The sequence below is a fragment of the Mauremys reevesii genome, linkage group 20 (assembly GCF_016161935.1).
Source record: "Mauremys reevesii isolate NIE-2019 linkage group 20, ASM1616193v1, whole genome shotgun sequence".
NCBI lineage: Eukaryota > Metazoa > Chordata > Testudines > Geoemydidae > Mauremys > Mauremys reevesii.
Window position 1 is genome coordinate 16,559,517 of NC_052642.1, and position 19,235 is coordinate 16,578,751.

General features: G+C 42.8%; 1 protein-coding gene across 18 annotated transcripts in view; it reads left to right on the forward strand.

Annotated features, from left to right (window-relative positions):
• MSI2 (musashi RNA binding protein 2) overlaps positions 1-19,235 on the forward strand; it is a 388,181-nt gene that overhangs the window by 316,960 nt on the left and 51,986 nt on the right. For 13 of the 18 annotated variants that reach the window (XM_039508152.1, XM_039508154.1, XM_039508155.1 and 10 more), the window contains 2 exons: positions 12,157-12,231; positions 16,921-16,968. In XM_039508152.1, the coding sequence (XP_039364086.1) occupies positions 12,157-12,231; positions 16,921-16,968 (123 nt within the window). Of the gene's footprint in view, positions 1-12,156; positions 12,232-16,920; positions 16,969-18,131; positions 18,313-19,235 lie in introns of those variants that run through there. The other 5 variants (XM_039508149.1, XM_039508160.1, XM_039508165.1 and 2 more) reach the window with 2 other exon arrangements.

Genomic DNA, 19,235 nt, shown 5'->3' on the forward strand with positions numbered 1-19,235 from the left:
AATTTTCAGAGCCAGAGCCCAGCACAGTGATCTGAAAGGAGAATTTAACCCTGAGGCATGTTATGACTAATTTTCACTAGGGCTATCTCTTTGAATAAGGTTGCTTTGAACATTAAAACTAAGAGATGATGAAAGAAACCTTGGGCTAGTACATTTATTTCTGTTGAAAGCAAGCAATATGTATGCATTTTGGCAAATTCCTTTCTTGGCATACAGGTGCCTGTTACTCATGAGCAATGTATGACTTCATTAGATCAACCACACTGGTTCTGTTCCACTGGTTTTCACAGGACCACTCTTAACATGCTCTAATTATATTTCAAATCATGGGGACTTGCTCTGAATGAATGACTGATTCATGTTGAAGGCCACATACTTAATTATCTGCTCTAGCTATTTTTTTTTCCTTCTTCCAAGTTCCTGATTGCTGTAGTGGCACCATATTAAATACTTGCTAAATAACAAAGTCACAGCACAGAAGTCCAAGCCTATCTGCGTGACCATTTTAACTCCCATTTTTCAAGGGCTGCCGGTAAAAGTACACTTCAAGGTTGGAAACTGGGCATGTCAGCAAAAGGCTCAGTGAGGAATTTTTGATTTCCAACCCCTGGCAATGACATGCAATGAGGCCCAATCCCTGAGAGGAAGAAGGGTGTAATTAACCCATCAAACAATGAGGCATACGAAGTAACATATTGCCAGAGGGAGATTTTGAAGTAGCTGAATATTTTGCTAAGATCCCAAGAGGCCTTTGTCAGAATTACTCCATTACTAGCTTTAGACATTAAGTTTCACGGAGACTGAGTGAACCGGAGCTGCTCTCGAAAGTTTTTATACGGGTCTCCAGAAGCCCTTGTCCAAGGTCACCTTCTCCAGATGCAGCTCATGGAAAGAAAAGAAAATCAGAAGAAAGAATACACCAGACCACTCAAAGGAAAGAGTGCATAGTGCTTCCCTCAGAGCTATTAAGGAAGTTGGGTTCCTCATTAATCATTGCTGCCCCAAGAATCTAGCAGCAGCTGGAACCGAGAAGTACATAGCCATGTTCCGTGATTATTGGTTGATTGAGACAAAATCAGAGTACTTTTAAAAGGACGTATCCTCTCTAAGAGCGTAGGCAGACTGAGCCCTGTGCCACAGCTGCTACTGGGCTGTCTCAGTCTTTTTGTCATCCAGTGTAAGAGACATGCCCTTCAGGGAGACTAAGAACATTATTTAACCACTCTGCCGAAAGAGCAAGTTGGAGCGGTTTTAAGCCCAACTGTCGCCTACTCCCTGATGTCTTACTTCACAGGAAGGAGTAGTGGACTCCGAGACAATCTCTCCAACGCAGATGCAGGGCCAGCATCAATGGAGGATTCAGTTTGGGCCAGTCTCACAAGTAAGAGCCCTGGAAATACAGCAGGAAGCCCATGCGACTGCTTGTGAATTGGGTCTGTGCCCCTTATAGTTAGTGGTAGCACACAGGGTCCTCATCTGGCTGAAATTGGAGATGACTTTTGCAGGGAGAGTTGGCTTCCCCCAACACTAAAACTTGCAGTCATCCAGCAGGCACTCAAGAAGCCACATCCTATCCAGCTAATGCCCTGTTATCATATCCGGCCAGCAGCTCTGAACCGCACAGGGCATCTTTGACCTCCTTTAATATAGAGCATACAGATATGATCACATTGCACCACTGCTGCTGCGTCTGCATTGGTTACTGACCTTTCCCAGGTCCTATGGCCTCATGCATATCTAAAAAGCCCTAAATGGTGTACGTTACTGACAAACCTCCTCCAGCAGTGCCACTTGCTGGGAATGCCACAGCAAAGAGAGCCCCGAGTCAAACTCATGGGGGTTTTCAGTGGAATGCAACTGACTGTGGAACTTCTTACCCCGAGCGACTCAGCTGATCCTGAGTCTTACGGGATTCTTTCAGCAAGCTTCCTGCAGTGATGGGTACCTTACAAGTACTGATGTTAATAATAAAGCTGGACCCCTTTAAATTGCAAATCCCTCCAGAGACCGAAACGCTCAGCCCGTAAAGTGTATATCCTTGGAATGCTACCTGATGTGAACACCGAATTTCAGAAAGTCTCCAAGAGACGTTTTATATCATTGCATAAGCCAGATTGGGGCTCTGCATTACTGCACATGTTCAATTTAGGTAGGCTGAGCTCATGCATAAAAGAAGCTTGTGCCCTTCAAGGAAAGTCATTCCTCCTCCTCCCCCCCACCACCCCCATCAGAGTCTGTTTAATAGAGGAGAAGCTGCCTCTGGGACAAAATTAGGGAAAGGGAACTCTTTATTAGGCATACATTTCCTGGGTGTCTTGCAGAGTATTTAGGAACCTTTCTAGCCTCCAAAATGTAGCAACCTTTGTAGCATTCAGCATCTTCTTAAACAGCCATAGTCACCATTCAGTTAACTTTTCTATTTGCTTTATAACAGGAGGAAGATCAACTGTTTGGACTGAAAGAGAGGAAGGGAGAACATGTCTGCTCTGTAGCAGATGTTCCTCCACCGTAGTTGCTCCTCAATACATAATCTCCCCCATTCACCACTGGGAATTATCTTTGTTTCGTATGCACCTTGACTATGGGTTCTCAATTTGAGGGTCATAGCCAGTCTCCCTTTCTGCATGGGCATCCCAAAACCTTTAATTTTGTAACGTGGTACATGACAGAAAAGATCGAAAGCCACTGATCTAGTCCACTTATGAGGTTACAGTACCCCTCATACACCAGAGTCCAGTCATTTTGGAGTGGTTGGAAACTGAAAGATGCCTCTCAGTCAAAAATCACCTTCCCTTAATAATAATGCTGCTGTGTATAAACATCAGAGGATCCGGACCTTTTACAACTGAGCATCACCCCTCACAGTACGAGCCACAAGATGGTGGAGAAATCCTATATTTGTCACGGCTGAAGAGCTTGGAAGAGGGAATGTACTTTAAAGGAGGTTGTTTCCACACAGAAGAAAGTAAGAGAACTCTTTGAGGGCAAAGAAGAGGCAGAAAAGAAGATGTGAAGATGTTTGGGAGAGGGATGCAAAGGGAGATGTTGTTTAAATATCTACAGATAGTGCCTTTCATCACAAAGGAGGCTTGTGCAAACACCAACTAGTGGTGGGAGGGACAGCTCAGTGGTTTGAGCATTGGTCTGCTAAACCCAGGGTTGCGAGTTCAATCCTTGAGGGGGCCATTTAGTGAACTGGGGTAAAAATCTGTCCGGGGATTGGTCCTGCTTTGAGCAGCAGGTTGGACTAGATGACCTCCTGAGGTCCCTTCAAACCTTGATATTCTATGATTACATCCAGCTACCTCTGCAGCCCATTGCACAAGAGGGTGGGGAGCATTTTGGCCAGAGACAGGCAAGCAAGCTATTACTGAAAGCATTGTGAGGTCCTTACTATCCATCCAGAGGTGCCAGGGCCTTGATTTTAAGATCTCCTCCGAATCTGAGTATCACCTGTTTATCTACATTGGAAGGATGAATGGCTGAGTCAGCCCTGCTGGGGTTTGAGGTGGAGGTTGACAGCTCGTGACTCTCCATGTAATAAGCTCGCGACCCCTTGAGGGGTTGAGAACCCCTGTACTAGGTATTTTAAACGTGAGACTTAGGTATAGTTTACCTGGGGGATTCTTGCACCAGCGTAGCTGCCAGTGCAACCTGCTGGCAGAGACATACTGCAATGTTGTAATAAATACCTTGCACCATAATGCAAACCACTTCTTATACCAGTGCAGGATGTCTATGATAGATACTAGCATCAGCACAGTACTGCACTGGTGTAAATTAACCGCAGTCTAAACAAGCGCTTTGGCGGCTAAGCCTTCCCTTCCAGCAGCTTAAAACTTAGAGTAATATAGAATTTGTGCTGGCGCCAGAATACCTGAAATGGGATGTCTTCAGTACCGGGCTGTTTTTACAGACCAGAGAAAACACTTTAAACAACCACTTTGACAGCAGCCCTTCACTACAAGCTGCATAATCAGAAGGTGTTGGGTTAACTCTTCCGTAGATACATTGTATCCTTCAAATAATAACTCAGATAAACCACTGAGCAGTGCTTACTTGTGTTGGGGAAACTATAATTTGCTTTTATTGATTTGAACATTTGAATTGATTTTAAAAGCAAGGATCTGTGAGCCTGGACGTGTTCAGACTATTCACATCTCAACAGTGAGTTTTGTTTATCTTGCACTGCCCATCATGCAGGTAAAGACAGAAAACTTCCAGGTGCAGCGCTGCAGAATTGTTGATTGTGTGGACAGTTTTGTTTTGGTTTTGGTGAGAAACTTTAAAATATATTCTTTCCCGTCCTTCGTATTAGACTAAGTAAAGGCTTGTGCAGCATAAATGCTGTTTCTTTTTCTGAGGCGGCTACTTAATGATGGGGTGGATAAACCCAACACTAGGGACACGGGTAAGGGAAGAGCTCTGGGCCCAGGAAGCCCTGACCCAACGGGCCTGCTTGGCATGCTCCAGCTGGAGGAGGGTTTAAGAGGCAGGGTGACCAAGTGTTCAGTTTTCAACCGGAACACCCAGGGACCCTGGCAGCTTCAGTCAGCACCACTGACTGGGCCGTTAAAAGTCCGGTTAGTGATGCTGCCCAGCTAAGGCAGGCTGGTCCCTACCTGGCCTGGCACCATGCTGTGCCCCGGAAGTGGCCAGCAGCAGATCTGGCTCCTAAGCGGGGGAGGCCCCACCCTGAGCACTGGCTCTGCACTCCCATTGGCTGGGAACTGGCCAATGGGAGGGGGGACGGTGCCTCCGGGCGAGAGCAGCGCGCAGAGCCACCTGCGCACCTCCGCCTAGGAGCCGGAGCTGGTGCTGGCCACTTCCGGTGCAGAGCGTGGTCCGTGATGCCAGGACAGGCAGGAAGCCTGCCTTAGCACCCGCGCTACACTGCTCACCGGGAACCACCAGAGATAAGCCCGCGCCCCAACCCCAGAGCCCCTCGCCATCAAACCCAGAGCTGGTTCCTGCACCCCAAACCCCTCATCCTCAGCCCCATCCCAGAGCCCTCACATACCCACCAACCCCTTGCCCCAGCCCAAAGCCCCCTCCCACACCCTGAGCCCCTCATCCTCGGCCCCACCCCAGAGCCTGCACCCCTAGCCCAGAGCCCTCACCCCCTTCTATACCCCAATCCCCCTGCCTCAACCCTCAGCATTCTCCTGCACTCTGAATCCCTTGACCCCCAACCCCCAGTCTGGATTCCCTTCCTGCACCCCAATCGACTCATCCCCAGCTCAGAGCCTGTACCCCCTCCCACACCCCAACCCCCTGCCTCAACCTGCGACCCCCTCCCACATTCCGAATCCGCCCCACCCCCCGCCTGGAGTCTCCTCCTGTAGCACAAACCCCTGCCCCAGTCCGGAGCCCCCTCCCACACCCAGAGCCCCTTATTTCTGGCCCCACCCCCAGCCGGAGCCCTCACCACCTCCCACACCCCAACTCCCTCCCCCCAGCCCGGACCCCCCTCCTGCACCCTGAACCCCTCATTTCTGTCCACCCCAGAGCCCGCACCCGCAGTTAGAGCCCTCACGCCCCTCACACCCCAACTCCCCGCCTCAGCCCAGGGAAAGTGAGTGAGGGTGGGGGAGAGCGAGGCACTGAGGGAGGGGGAATGTAGTGAGTGGGGGGCAGGGTCTTGGAGAAGGGGCAGCACTAGGGTGTTTGGTTTTGTGCGATTAGAAAGTTGGCAGCCCTGTTAAGAGGAGGCATTGCAGCACAGGCCGTGACTGTGACTGGCAGGAGGAGACAGACCTGTACTCATGACTAGCGAGGGGCTATACCAGGAGGAGGGACCATTACAGGACTCCTTAGCCCAGGGGTTCTCAAACTGGGGGGTCGTGACCCCTCAGGGGGTCGCAAGGTTATTACTTGGGGGGTCGCGAGCTATCAGCCTCCACCCCAAACCCCGCTTCGCCTCCAGCATTTATAATAGTGTTAAATATAAAAAAAATGTGTTTTTTTAATTTATAAGGGGAGTCGCACTCATATGCTTGCTGTGTGAAAGGGGTCACCAGTGCACAAGTTTGAGAACCACTGCCTTAGCCCACAGAGGCCTTTGTCGCAGAGGACAACCACAAGCCACGACGCATCTTAGGGAGGGACGGAGCAGTAGGAAGAGACTCACGGGAGGTTGTTAGCTGGACTGTAGGTAGTGAATGCCATCCTTACGATACTCCAGAGGGCTCTGGGTCAGAACCTGGTGGAGTGGGTGGGGCCAGATCCCTTCTCTCTCCCTGCAGTTGTTGACGTGGACTCTAACCACGAGGCTGGGGACTCTCCTGCTCATAGAGTGGAAATGTGCTCTTGTGGCTAGAGCTGAGGACAGAGAGTCAGGAGCCCGGTTAAATGTCCTTTCCCTGACACCGACTCCCTGTGCAACCTTGGGCAAGTCAGTGTTTCCCAAACGATGGGTTCCAACCCATCAGTGGGTTGCCGGAAGGTTCTAGATTGGTCACCGTGCCTCAGTGGGAATAAAAGAATGGCCTGTTGCACCCAGTAGCCCTTAACTGGTCACGTGCGCGGTGGTGCCAGCTAGTATAGCAGTCTTCTGACTATAGCGCACGGGCCACATGGCTTGGAGCGCTGCCAGCATGACACCCGGGCCCACTATGCGTTCCAGGTCCTCGATGTGCCAAAAAGGAGGCTCCTGCTCCTCTTGGCACCAGAAACTGGGAAGCAGGATGAACAGACATGAGGCTCACGAGCTGGGAGGGGTAAGAAGGGCTCCCTCAGGGGCTGAGGAAGGCTCTTGGGGAGGGGTGAGAGTAGGGGCTAATGGGAAGATAAGATCCTGGCCCCCCCCCAGGTGCACCTCTGCCAGGCTAATGGACGGTGCCTGAGAGGGAAGAGGTGAGTCAGGCGGAGAGGTGCGGCAGCACAGCTGGGGGATATCACGGTCAGTGCCCCCTGCTTCAAATGGCGCTCTGCAACCCCTGACCATGCCATGCTCCCACTCCCCTTCCCTGTCAGCCTGACCTATAGTCTATACATAACGGTGGGTCACAAAAAAAGAAAAAATGCAGTTGGTGGGTCACCTTAGTAAACTGTTTGGGAATCAATGAAGTCTTAATCGCTCGGTGCCTCAGCACTGTAAAATGGGAATGACGACACTTCCTTTATCCTGCCCTTTGCCTGTTGAGATTGTAAGCTTTTCAGGGCAGAGACTCGCTGGTTTTATGCGTTTGTGTAGCACCCAGCACAGTGGGGATCCTAGCTGGGCCCTCTAGGCACTGCTGAAATACAAGTAATAATACTAATGACATGCCGTGTGATCTTGGATAAATCACTTAGCCACTCGGTGTCTCAGATTCCCTGTTGGTAAAATGGCTTTAATAGCTTCTTTACAGAGTATTAACAGTTGAATATTTATTAGGTGCTTTGATATCATCAGTAAAATTAATTCTAAGTAAAAAAAAATAGGTAATATATTATTTCCCATTTATATTGTCCTATAAACTGAATGCAAGTTTCATCTCTATTGGATGCTTTTCTGTTTAAAGACCACTTGAATTTATTACAGAGTGGTATTTGGCTCTATGTCTTTTTATAGCTACAAGAGGAAATGCTGTGCAGTGTAATTGTAATGGCTGGTCAATGTATATATTTAAAACAGGGTTCACTGTTCCATCATGTGTAAAGCTAGATGAAATTTTTTGGTGGGAACTTGTATGTGTGGAAAAATACAGATTCAGCAACACTGAAATGTTTAATGACTTCCTGTCTATTTTGCTGAATTGTTTGTGTTAGAAGAAAAATAATTCTGAAGTAGTGTAAATATTTTAGTTTGACATTTTCTAAATGAAACATCCTGAGTTTCTTGGTTGAAATGACTTGGTTTTGTAATTTCCTTCTATTTTACTTACAAAAATGCAAAAACATTTTAAAAAAAACACTGAAAAGTTAAACAAAATATTTTGTTCAATCGGAAACTTTATTTATTTGTTTGTTTGTTTGTTTGGCATTTCCATTGTGACATTTTCAAAACCTTTTGTTTTCAGGTCTAACAAGTCAAAGCCCAATCTGCACGGGGGAAAACTGGCTGGCTGTATTATCAATAGCACGTTAACACCATGCCGGAAACATTTCCCCCCCCCAGTATTTTTTTGGAACTGTGAACAAACCACATAACTACATGTATGGCAGTACCTGTGGCAGAGATAAAGACAAAACTTCATCACTATAGTTTAAGGGTCAGATTCTCAGGTGGCATGTTCCATTGAGCATCTTCCGCCAGCTAAAGATCTGGCCCTAAGTTAGCATGAACGTCGGCAAAGCTTCCATCTGAGCTGTCTAGTTGGGTCAGTAATTTAACAACAGACTAGAGACACTTTCCAACTGACCTAAGAGATGGAATATATAAGATCTGCCATCTTCGGTTAGGGAGACAGAACTGAGTAAAAGTTGTGTTGTAAAACCGTGTTTGATTGTTGATTTAAGTTTACACTTTCATGGACAGGACGATCTCTCTTCAAGGGAGATAATCCAGGCAAAACCTTGATTTTTAGTTTAGCAACAAGACATAATTACTGTGAGATTGATCATCTGCTAGAAGTACTGAAGCAAATAAATTGCTCAGTGCCCAATGCAGGATGAGAATGGCGGCTAATGGAAATGGTGGATAGGTCGGCCGGACCATAATTTGGCTTGATGAAGCATCCACATGGGCATGGTGCTAATGTGCTATTGATATGCAGCCAGCCAATTTCCCCTGTGCAGATTGGGCTTTGACTCGTTAGAGCAGAGCTGGGCATCGCAGCAGTAAATGAAGAGGAAAATTGAAGTAATGCTATATTATAAATTTATGATTTCATCTGCCTGACCTAGAGAATGTTCTGTGATGGGAGATACAGATTAGAACCTCTATCCAGTCAGCTGTGTATTTTGTCTTTGTTGTTAGAAATGATACAGTTGGCGGGGGGGAGGAGAGGGGAGGAGAGGGTCACAAGTGTCTTTACAGTTGTCTCGGTGGTTGGCTTCAGGTATCTCTTTTCAAGGCTGTTCTATTAGGTCAAGAACATCGCTTGCCCAGTAAACCTGCCCAAGGGAATGGGGTGTGAAGTTCTGTGGGTTTCTGTGTGGAAGGGAAGAATGGGCTTAGTGGGGTTGCTGCTGCCCTTCTCATCACATAGGTGGGCGATCAGGGAAAGGAAGTGGGGGTTTCACTCTGAAACTCTGCCCCGGAGTGTGCCACACTCACACAGCTGAGCTGGCACAGAGGCGAAAGTAATCTGTGCATGGTAAAGGCCTTGTGCCGATTACTTCCCTTCAGAGTGAGGAAGGAACCAGATACTCCGAGTCACGATCCATTCCTTGGTCTGCATTCTGGAAAGTGCAGATACACGTCACCTCTTACTCAGCGAAGATTGTAGGTTACAGTCTAGCCCTTAATGCTTAGAATGCAAAATCTCGAGTTCTGTGTGTGGCAAGCCCATTCCCCCAGCTACCCTAAATCATCTCATCTTTTAGAGTCCAAATAAAACTTGCTCTTTAAAAAGAGAATGAGCTCTGGTTGAAGTGACTCTGCAGAATTGAGGTTCACAGTGATGTTAGTGGGGCTACTTAGTTTGCAAACAATCCATTTATCACTATTATTGTTTTTAAAATGGTTTGTAAAGCTTATCTCTGAAAGGTCTGATTTAATGATGGATTTCTAAGGGAATCCTGCTGTTGAGCTATGAAATAAATATTCAAGAGATAGCTAATGTAGGTTTATATTTATTTAATGCACCAGTGTCCTGTGTTGTGGTCACATGCCTGCTTTTCTCCTACACCCCTTTAATCCAGTTATCAAAATTCATACAAGCATTGAATTTTCTGGTTTTAAAATATGATGAATGGTAAACTGCATGAAACATACAAATTCTATCTGAAATGGAGGGACTTGCTGTGTCAGCAAAATAACTGTAACGTATATTAGAAATAGTTGCTTTTTAAAGAATAAATAAAAATAGAGGTCTGAGACCTTGGAAGGAAATTTTCAGTTATAAACAAACAAACAAAACGAACCATACATATCAATGCGCTTAAGGCCAAATGCAATTTCCTTTAATGTCAGTGGAAAAATTCCCATTGACTTCAAAGGGAGTTGCATCAAGACTTTCATGATAAGACAGTGGGTTTGGGGAGAAAGGCAGAAAGCTGAGCACTGCCCAGTAATTGTGGCAAAGACTGTGCAGTGTTTGTTGGCACTGGAAATATAAATACTATTCTGCTAAAACTAGGCAGGCGAAAAGTTTGAGAATTGTAGGTGATGTTTGAAAAACATGCCAGCTTTGTAGAGGGTAACACAAGGTGGTCACGGTAACTATTAGTCTTGGTAAATGGAGCACTAATGGAGCCTATGAAAAGGCAGTTAACTTACCGGCCTCGATGCAAATAGAATAAAGTATGAAGAAAACACATAACCCCTATGCAGCTGACAGAATTTTTTAGGCAAAAGTTTTGATTTCCAGAAGTGAGGCTGGCCAGGACCCTGCTGCCTTCAGAACAAAACCACATTGTTTAGACTGTCTTTGTTCAAAAACACTACACTGGGAGGGTGGGTGCGGGTGGGGTTGGAGGGAGATTGAAAATAAATGAAGTAGGGTCCTCACTGTCTGAACAGGAGGAGCAAGAGAGAAATCCACCTGTGTGCGCTGTTTTTATAACGTTTGGAGGCAGTCTGGTGGCTCAGTGACAGGGTACATTTAAGAACATAGATAGAACACTCATACAGAGAAATGGGACAAGACTCAGGACTTCAGTGGGAGTCAGATCTACCCCTTAATCTCTGATCTTTAAACCCATGGGGCTTTAAATTCTGCCTTGGTTTACTATATGTATGCATAGCTGCCACGGAAATTAACAGAGGTGGATGTAATTTAGCCTTTCCTGATCCTCTTCTAATGCTCACTCCATCTCCATTCAGCATTCCAGGGTCACTCACTCATGCTACCCAGTGCAAAGGGTGGGATTCCCAGGTGCTCCTCTAGACTCTTAAAGAGCCAGAAGGAGCTTTTTCTCTTGAGCATAGATAAACCTACTGTCTTTATATAATACAGTAGAATTCTTATCTATGATTGCCTATTGGACAAAAAAAGCCAAATGGCACAGTCTCTGTGCATGACAATCCTGTCTACACTAGCAAATTGACGTGTCACTCTTAGCCATGGCCAGCAATGGGTTCCACTGAACACGAGTTCACGCCGGTTTACTTGTTAATGAGAATGTGACCAAACCAGCTTGCTCTAATTTGCAGTGCTGTTACCCAAATCTCAGTCATGCTTTCAGTAATATTGCTTGAAATGGTTTTGTCCTCTTTGCAACACCGTCTTCTTCCACCATCTGCAGTGTACCTCTGGGGTTTGTAGCTGCAGATTCGACAGGCTTTTTTTCTGCGTTACACTAGCATGTGGTTGGGGTTTTTTTTCTGCCATGTTATGTGACTGCTGAAACCTTATGTTAAATTGGACACCATGTGTTGTTCAATATATTTGCTTACACATTTTTATTTACAACAAAGTGTCCTTGAATGGTATTGCTCTAATAAGAAAATAGCAAATACTTTGATTGTAGCTGTTACAAATTGCTTCAGGAAAAATTTCTTATCTGTTGAATTTTACCTTCCTGAAAAACTAAAACCTCTTTGACTCTCTAGTTCCTTGATATTGCTGCCTCTAACTCTTTGATGTGTTAACTGTTGTCCTTCACACTCCTGGGATGAAGAATTACTAGTACCTTAATCTCCAACTGTCAATAACTCTGAAGCAAAGTACATTCATTGTAAGCTCTCCAAATGTCAGAGCAAACCTGTGTTATGTGTTTAGCCTTAGCATTTGGCATTTACTCTTCTAGCTAAAAAGTATGCACAGTCCTTGGACTTCAGAAACCAAAGTGCATGTTAATTATGAGAGTGACAGATCTCATATGCATAGCAAAAGGAGAAAGTGATCAGGAAGAGTAGCATGTGTCTGCAGATGTTTTATTTTTCTTCAGGATGAAACCTTCCTGCAGTTGTGCATGAGAAGAGTAAACTGTGTTCTTTCATACCTTGTGTAAAAGTCAAATTTCTTTTTCACCCATCTTCTGTGTTAATGTTACATTAGATGTAGGAGCAAAGAGTAAAACCTTACTAATCTGCCTTTTTTTTTTATTCACATTTCTACATTCAAGGTTACCCAAATTTTGTTGCGACATATGGCAGAGGATATCCTGGATTTGCCCCAAGCTACAGCTATCAGTTCCCAGGTATGTACATTTCATTTGGAGATTGATTTATTTAAATCCATAGCTGCAAGTTGAGGCAGGAAAATCTGCAGGGAAGCATTTCATGCGATGACAAATTGTGACCATTTTGAAGATATATCTTCAAAAAATATATATATATAGAAGGATATAGCCAAGATTGTTATTAATATAATGTGTTAATTGGTACTGGTTATTTGAAAACAAAGTTTTTAATTTAAAAAAAATTAACCAGAATGATAATTTAAGAGCTATTACCATCCCTTTGCTGGAGTTAATTTTTTTTCCTTTTTCTATGTACATATTTTACAGTAAGCTTACATTTGTTAGGGATGCAGTTCTGGAGTAAAAAGTCCAACGTGCGTGTATTTTATATAGATGTCTCTGGTGACCTTCATAGAGTTGGGTGTCTAATGGTGCTCAATCTAATTCTTTCTTCACGTTTGTTTGGTTCCTCCCTCCCTTCCCTTTTGTGTGGCTGTCAAAGATTTGCTGCATTTAATGATTTCCATTCACTGGAAGTTTAATACTGCCACTCATAATTTTTGATCTCCTATGGTTCTAAAGTGGTAGGCCGGCTTTTAATGTAACACAGTGTGGATTTCATCTGGGGCACTTTGAAAAGGCAGTCACTGAAACTAGTTCTCCCTATATTTTACTTTATGCCAGTGCGGCTTAGAACTTAAATTGGAAATGACAGATGATTTTTTTTATTTCACCTTAAGAATTCTAAGGGAGATTTTTGAAGCAGAGTCTTGATTGCTGTGTTTACTGCTAACTAATAGCTAAGGCCTACCAGGACACCATGGAAAGGAAATCTATGTTGTGTTAAATTCATTAGCGTGCCATGTCACTTGGGTCACACATGATCAGTTCCACCACCTTGCACTGTTTATTTAATTGCTTAGAACGAGAATGTTAGAAGCACAAGTTTGCTGAGGTTAAGAACATAAAAAAGGCAATACTGGGTCAGACCAATGGTCCATCTAGCCCAGTATCCTGTCTTCCAACAGTGGTAGGTGCCAGATGCTTCAGAGGAAATGAACAGAACAGGGCAATTTATCGAGTGATCCATCTCCTGTTGTCCAGTCCCAGCTTCTGTTCTGGCAGTCGGAGACTTAGGTACACCTTGGCATAGGCTTGCATCCCCTACCATTTTGGCAAATACCCATTGATGGAACTATCCTCCATGAACTTATCTAGTTCTTTTTTGAACCCAGTTATACTTTTGGCCTTCACAACATCCCCTGGCAACGAGTTCCACAGGTTGACTATGTGTTGCATGAAGAAGTACTTCCTTTTGTTTGTTTTAAACCTGCTGCCTATTAATTTCATTGGGTGACCCCTGGTTCTTGTGTTATGTGAAGGGGTAAATAACACTTCTTTGTTCATTTTCCCCATCCCATTCATGATTATACAGACCTACATCATATCCCCCCATAATCGTCTCGTTTCTAAGCCGAACAGTCCCAGTCTTTTTAATCTTTCATCGTATGTTCCATACCCTTAATCATTTTTGTTGCCCTTCTTTGTCTTTCTTCCAATTCTAATACATCTTTTTTGAGATGAGGCAACCAGAACTGCACGGAGTATTAAGAAACCAAGTTTAACTGTCTCTTTAATGAAAATGCTACAGTTAAAGGACAGGGTTTTTAACCAAAGAAGAAAACAAGACCGTTATGGAGAAAAACTCTAGAATATAACAGAACTATAACCTTTTTATGTAATGTCTGAACCTACCTTTGGAATTCTGTAGCAGGAATACAACCCTCCTTTAAACTCCTACAGATTGGTTTAAATATTTTATAGAAAGGATTAAAATTGTTTATTAAATTCTACAAGACAAAGTAATTTCCACATAACACTATCTAGTTCCTTTGGAACCGTAGTGGTTTCTATTGGGAGTTTTCCATAAAGGGAAGTTTTGTTGTTGATTATTTTGACATTTTACAAATGTTGAGACTCTGGTTTCTGTAAGTGTATAAGTGCTTTTGAGAATATCCATTTAAGAAAACTAACCAGAAAAACCCCTTTGTCGAAGATATTAAGTCTAAAAATGGACCTTCTTTGACCATTTTTCTATATGTTTGCTCTTCTGGTAAGAAACACAGAAGGAATCAGAGTTCAGGACCAGCCTTCATTCCTCACGTCCCAGGCCAGCTGGGGCTGTGAGAGCTTCAGAGGCAGAAAGTTCAGCTCCCTCTTTGGCTCTTGTTAATTTTTGATCCAAAAGGGTGCTGAGGCTGATGTTGCTGTATAGTGATCTCCTTTGGCTAACTGCAGGTATAGTGTTCGCTTCCACTCGCCAGAGAAGAGTCATTACAGTGTGGGGGATCTTTTAAGAATGCAACGTGAAAGGGAAAATGCCATCTCAGAAGAGACTTCAGAAACTTCTCCAGCACCTTGTTTTATAGGTGTTCCTTTAAGCCACATACTGTACTCTTATCGCTCTACTATACATTAAAAAAAAATCATATAGCAGGGGTGTTAATCACCCAGCCCATTTGACATATACTGTATATCCAGCCCCCATGATGAATGTGGATCTGTAGGATTAAAAAAACAAATATTCCATTTCTACCTCTTGTAAATGTAACATGACCCAGCATATTGCTGTCTTAGTTTGAAATAGTTCAGTGTGATGGCAACTGCTCCTGTTGCAATGGAGTGCTAACGCTGAATACAATGATATCACGCTGAGGTCCGTGTTTACAAACAACATCAATGTTCAATGGTGGGCATAATTTGCACATGCAGTTACTGCTGTTGTGCATGCAAATTTGGTAAAAGCACACACAAATGGTCAAATAAACAAAGGGCCGTAGTAGGAATTTTCCTAAAGGTGCCCTGCATCACTTTTATGATGGTTTTAAAAGGGTCATATTCTGCTGCTGTTCTTTGTACAAACCTCCCATTGACACCATTGGGAGAGCTGCTGTATCAAGGGAAATAGCACTGGCTGACAGGCCATAATTAAAAATGTTGTCAGCCCTCTTCACAAAACAGGTTTGACCGCTCAGCTGTATGGTATATATGTCGTTTTCACAGTACTCTTCATAATATTAAAGCCATCCAGATATGGCACAAAAATGCACACAAGTTCATTTCAACACCTGTTTTGAGCTAATAGCATTTGAATATAAGGTGGTGAGAAATTTTTTTTTTAAGTGCATTTGCACATTGTCTCAGGACTTGATTTTCAGGTTCTCATGACTTCTTGAATCAGATGGAGCTATATGAAGAAAAGACAAATAATGAAAAATGGTTTTAATAAACTGAATAAAATTGACAGGACTAGCAACTAATTGTAAAGATATCGTTTGACTCTAACTATCATTATATGTGTTTTTATTTAGGGTCCTCTAGCTTTTTCTTAGACTTGCACTTTATAAGAAACTGTGTCATAATGTATTTATTCCCCACAAACAATTTTTTTTTAAAAATGTTGGGTTTTTTTTAAAAACGCTTACTTCATTTTTTAATGACGCTCTAAAAATACTTGACTCTTGTGTAGCACATTTAAAGATCTCAAAGCATCTTATAAATATTAATCTTCACAGCACTCTCTGGAATGTTATCCCATATGCAATATTGAATATTGGAGTGTCAGACCCCTTTGATCAGTTGGTAAACTGAGGCACGGAATTTAAAGGTGCAGTTGTGCCCTTATGGCACAGCTGATGCTAGAGGGTGGTGCCAGTGGCAGTTCCCAGAGTTGGGCACAATATTTTCAGTACTACTTAAGGGGACAGCATGTTCTGAATCTTTGGAGCCAGCTCTGTCCTTTGCTCCTGCCTTTTTGCTAGCATCTGTGTAAAGGAGGCAAGCATGGACATGGTATCCCAGCTCTTGTACAAGGATGCGTTGAAAGGACAAAAGCTCCTACATTGTTGTCTTCTCTTTTGTGTGGTGTTCAGCACAATAAGACCCAGGAGAACTGATTCACAATTTCACTAGACACTACCACTTAAATGCCACAGCTTCAAGCCAGTACTTGGGGCCATATCTTGCACCTAGGACACCTATTGGAATTGTTGGGAGATTTAGGTGCTCAAGGAGTGCAGTATCATGCCCTCAGTAATGCCAAATACTTGTATCAATTCTGCATCCTACTATCTGCTACCACACAGAGACGGCAATGAATGATGTGCACACAGCTGTTCTGTATCTGACTGCAGTTCCCTGGTAAGGGAAAGGGGAAAGATGTTCTGGTGAGGAAATGCTGTAGGTAGGAGTGCGAAGCTCAATATGTTATCAGTGTCACCAGAACTTAGAGAGGGTTTTATATGCAGAGTTCAGAGACTATTGCATGCTAACCTATATTTGTCACATCTTTCATATAAATGTTGATTAAATTAATGCTACTTTATCGATTTGTCTTAATGTACCTAAGCTGCTTTTGTTGTTCTCTGCATTTTCCTTTCGCATCCTCTCTACAAACCTGAGACTGGAAGCCATTTTTTTCAGGGTTTATTTTTTGAAAATGACCCTTTTCCCTGCTTTAGCAGAAATCAAGGTTTTGAACAGTACAGCCTGTTACAAACTAGCAGAGAAAAGGAAGCTTTTAATAAAAGATAAGAAGTCGGTACACTGATTAAAAAATACTAGAGTATTCAACAGCATAGGCCAAGTTTTCCAAGGTGCCTAAATTGCATTCATAATATTTTCTCATGCATGTTTTTGCACATGCAGAAGCGCCCCTTTGCGTGCATGGAGGTGGGGTTCTGAGCATGGAAACAGGTGAGCATGCAAACTTTGCAGAGCAAAATATGGGCATGTATACCCTTTAAAAAAATAAAAATAAAAACAACCTACACACCCAGAACATTGCATTATTGTGATTAAAGAGGAACTGTTCGGGTCATTTCTACAAAATACTCTATTTTTTTTCTTTTATTTTCTTTTCCTTGAAGGCTTGTCCCAAAACACTACAGTTTGCAATATCTTAGGGTTTTAGGCTGCTACCTATCACCAGAGTATTGAAGTAAAAACAGTGTACTCTGTGGGATTTCACAAAAAAGAAGACCCCCCCCACCACTATTTCAGTTTGTCTGCATCTTCTCTTGGGTCATTCTACCAGCAGATCTCATGGCAAGGCTGAATGAAAGAGTGAGTTTGTTGTAGCTAAATGCCTTGATATGAGCACATACACTTATCCTTCATTATCTCTTATGTCAGAATGCTACTTTAAATGGTTTGTTATAGAGCAGTCCTGACGTCGCTTCTTATTAGAGTACAGATGTGTCACAGACCCTTAATATAGTACGCTTCTGATGTCTGTGCTATAATAAGTCAGCTAATTTCAAGGAAATTATAGTGTTCCTCGTATTATAAAAATAAAGTATTGCAAAACTGTGCTATTAACAGTTACCATTTCAAAGAACTGTATTACGGTTGCATTTATTTTAATATCAGCTCCCTTTATTCCAGTTGCCTTTTCAGGTTAAACCACCCATTTTCTTTTTCTTTTATTTTTTTAAAATGCCAGTCAATATTGTGTTGTAATGTGATATTTACTGTTGTCAAAGCGAAACAATGCTACAAATGTCATGATCCACCTGTCTGCATTTTTGTTTTGGTAATTTGGAAAGAAGGCTCTTTGCTCTGTGACTATTTGTCTGTTTGAATGATGCCTCCTCTATAGATCTCCTGTATTATACTTCTATCAAAGTAGGTGACAGCCCTTAGCTTGAAAAGCGGCAGGAATGTAAATCACTTTGGCAACTGTTCTATCTTCTCTCATCAAGTTTTTTTTCTCTCTAGGCTTTAATAGCTTAGTACATAGTCATTTTTAAATTATTATTATTATAATCACTCCCTATTCTGTTTCATTTTTTTTTTAATTTCTGGGACTTATCTTTTCAGTTTAATCTATTAATTTCTGTTCTTATTTCACTTTGCAGACTATTTGCCGATTTCACAAGACATAATTTTTATCAACTAGTTCTTAAAGATGCATAACAAATTAATCGGGGTTTACTACAGTGCTAATGAGAGAAAGAGACAGACAGAGACAGCCTGGGTGGTCCATGTTTAATATCAATGTCCACTGAAAAAATGCTGCTCTTACTGGCTGGTTTGATTGACTGGACTTATTTTTTTTTTATTATTATTATTACTATTATTTTTAAAGGCTCCATATCCTCACTGCTTGAGTTTGCTTTTTCTTATTTTTGTTTCCTCTGCTTTATATGAGTTTTTAATGCCCACGTGGAATGTAACTCACAAAGAGAATGGAGGCGGGTGTTAGTTGACGTTATAAAGGCATGACTTCTCACAAACTTTGTAGAAATAATTTATTAGGGAAATGGAAATTATGATCAAGTCCTATAAAAAGCCCCCAAACTGAAATGTTGATGCTTTTTGATATACAGCATATTTAATATCAGTAAAAGTCATAATTATCATGCAGGAGGGCTGGTAACATATAGCTAAGATTATTGTGCAAGCCAGGGGAATGAATCTAATTATTCAAAGTATTATGATCATGTATCTGTGAAAATTTAATCTGTACAGTTGGCAATTGCATGATTATTACTTTTTTGTTTTTACAGATCTTTCAGTAGTTGAAATTCTAATAACTGAAAGTTCTGTTTTCAAAACAGAAAAGCTTCAGTATAGTGATGTCACCTTGAAAGTGTCAGGTATCAGGGGGTAGCCGAAACAGCAGAACTAAAATTCATTTGCAAATTTAACACCATTAATTTGGGCTTGAATAGGGACTGGGAGCTGGCTTATTACAAAAGCACCTTTGCCTCTCCTGGAATTGACACATCCTCATCTATTATTGGGAGTGGACTACATCCACCCTGATCGAATTGGCCCTGTCAACACTGGTTCTCCACTTGTGAGGTAACTTCCTTCTCTTCATGTGTCATTGTATAATGCCTGCAGCTGTAACTTTCACTCCATGCATCTGAAGAAATGAGGTTTTTTACCCATGAAAGCTTATGCCCAAATAAATCTGTTACTCTTTAAAGTGCCACCGGACTCCTCGTTGTTTTTAC